At 32.0% G+C, this 2,560-nt stretch overlaps 1 protein-coding gene across 1 annotated transcript; it reads right to left on the reverse strand.

Moving 5' to 3' along the window:
• Window positions 1-591: 591 nt before the first annotated feature.
• Window positions 592-1,627, reverse strand: LOC123655978 (prostaglandin reductase 1-like). The gene has a single exon (XM_045591708.1). The coding sequence runs from the start codon at window positions 1,625-1,627 to the stop codon at window positions 623-625; it is 1,005 nt and encodes a 334-aa protein (XP_045447664.1). The 3' UTR covers window positions 592-622.
• Between the last annotated feature and the right edge of the window lie 933 nt (window positions 1,628-2,560).

The following is a 2,560-nucleotide window of genomic DNA, read 5'->3' on the forward strand; positions in this document are numbered from 1 at the left end:
GAAACGATGCTGATAGTGTGTTATCTATGTTTATTTTATCTGTCTTATAAAAATGTTGACCTGTAAATTACCACGAACTATTTTGTAAACTGATAATTGAGTTACATTGAAATGATAAGTTATAACTATCATACTTGCTGCTGCTGCATGCATGCATTCATGTATGACACACACAAGGACAGAGACTCCGACGTAAAACATTTTGACTATATCAATAAAAATATAAATATTTTGATAACTTATAATTCAATAATATTAATGAAAACTCTTTTGGTGTACAAGGATAGTAAAGGAGACGAATAATTTTCAATTGTTTCTATGTTTGAAGTAAGTAAAATACAATTGCTGGTTTCCATTTTTTTTATATACAGTGTACACACCCGTTGATACAAAAACGTATCGATTTAAGTTTTCAAGATGGCACGTGAATTGCAAAATATACATTTGATAAGAAATATGCCTAAATTTTATCGCTTTTTTATTTCGCTTTACAGATATAAAAAATGTATAGTACTTAAAAGAAAAAATGAAAATCGTTGTTATATTTTATTCAAATAACAATAACTATTACATTTCATACATAACATTTCTTATTACATCTTTTATGTAGCACGTAACGTAATCATGTAATTTTCACAACCGATTTACCAGTGTTATCTCCGGCCAACATTCCAACAAACGCATCATAGATTTTATCAAAACCTTCTGTAACGTGTTCTTTGACTTTTATTTGTCCTGATTTAATCCATTTTGTAAGATCAGCAAATGCTTCAGGCCAACGATTTATCCAGCGTGGCACTAGAAAACCTTCAACTTTTAATTCTTTCATTACTATATCAACTTGTACAATTGGTGCTGTTGGTAAACTCGTTTCATTATATGCACTTATACTTCCACATACAGATACTCGGCCGTAATGATTCATTTGACTCATTATGATACTGCTCATTTCACCTCCAACATTGTCGAAATAGCAATCTACGCCCTTGGGTGCTGCTTCCTTAAGTACTTTACGTATATCGGTAGTCTTATAATTAAAAGCATGATCAAATCCTAATTCTTTTACCAACCAGTTAACTTTGTCATCAGAACCCGCGAAACCAATTACTCGACAGCCCTTAATCTTTGCGATTTGTCCGACGAGAGATCCTACAGCACCAGCAGCTCCCGTTACTACAACAGTCTCACCTGATTTAGGTTGACACAATTCAAGAAAACCAAAATATGCTGTTGCTCCTGGCATGCCGACTGCTCCAATTGCCAAGGAAGGTGAGAGACCCTTTAATTCAGGTGCTTTGTATACTACGTCGGCGGGAGAGTTTGATACATTTGCGTTCATGACACTATAGTCACACCATCCTTTGTGTGATACTACTCTGGTCCCCACAGGATAGCGAGGATCCTTAGAGTCTTCCACCACTCCAATTTGATAACCAAACTGATCAAAAGGAACTGGATATCTTTGGTTGTAGGCTCGTTGATACGGATCTACTGCTACCCATTCCGTTTTAACGAGAATTTCTCCATTTTGAACAGGTGGTAAGTCGTATTCTACTATTTCAAAATCATCGCGTTTTGGTACACCTTCGAAATGCTTTTTAACTACGTACTTTCGCGCCTTTACCATATTTGACAACTTAAAATAAGCTTGCGACGGAATGAACGTACGGTAAAAGTGAACAATATAATTTATTACAGGTGTTTTTATTACACACCAGTCACATTATCATGATAATACTTTATACTTTGTCCCTAATCGATAGGTTGGTATCTATATTCAACTACAGATAATTTTAATCAAGTTAGATTTCTTGATAATAGAGATGATTTACGATGATTTGACGATAACTTCATATTTTGTGTTAAATAGGATAGGCAAAATCTAGCCTTTTCTGAGAACATAAAATATTATTTAGTGTTCAATAACGAATGATATTAAAAAAAATATTTTATGTCAAGGATTATAATTTTGATTCTTTGGACTTTAATTTTTAGAGTAGATATACCTTAAAATTAATTTTTTTTTTAATTTTATTTTTTATTTAACTTAATTGTATTTCTTCTCTCTTTAATATTTACTGTAGAAAAATATAAATCGAGTTTTTGTACTACATAAATATGCAAAGGTTGTATGCAGTTTTATTTCGGAAACATCAAGAGTACACACTTCACTAGTGCTTCATAAGAAAATTTATCGCGATCATGTTACTGTGACACGAATCTACATAGATCGACATAGCCATGATATTATTTACACGTGTATTTCACACGATTTCTAAAGGAACAAAAAACTTTTCTCACATCAACTCAGAAATTTTCCAACTTTTGCAGATGTCGACAGAAATTGTTGAACTACCGATTTTATCAGAAAGTGATTTGATGAAACTTTAATTAACAAACAAACTTTTAAAATCTTCTTTTAGTATTCATCAACTTAAAATGATTATAATGTTTACAATGCGCGAAGTTACATTGTATATTTACAATTTAGACTAACAAAAAGTTATATATACTTGCTCTCAAATAATTAACACGTATATGTTATATGAAAACTGTCAAG

The sequence above is a fragment of the Melitaea cinxia genome, chromosome 8 (assembly GCF_905220565.1).
Source record: "Melitaea cinxia chromosome 8, ilMelCinx1.1, whole genome shotgun sequence".
NCBI lineage: Eukaryota > Metazoa > Arthropoda > Insecta > Lepidoptera > Nymphalidae > Melitaea > Melitaea cinxia.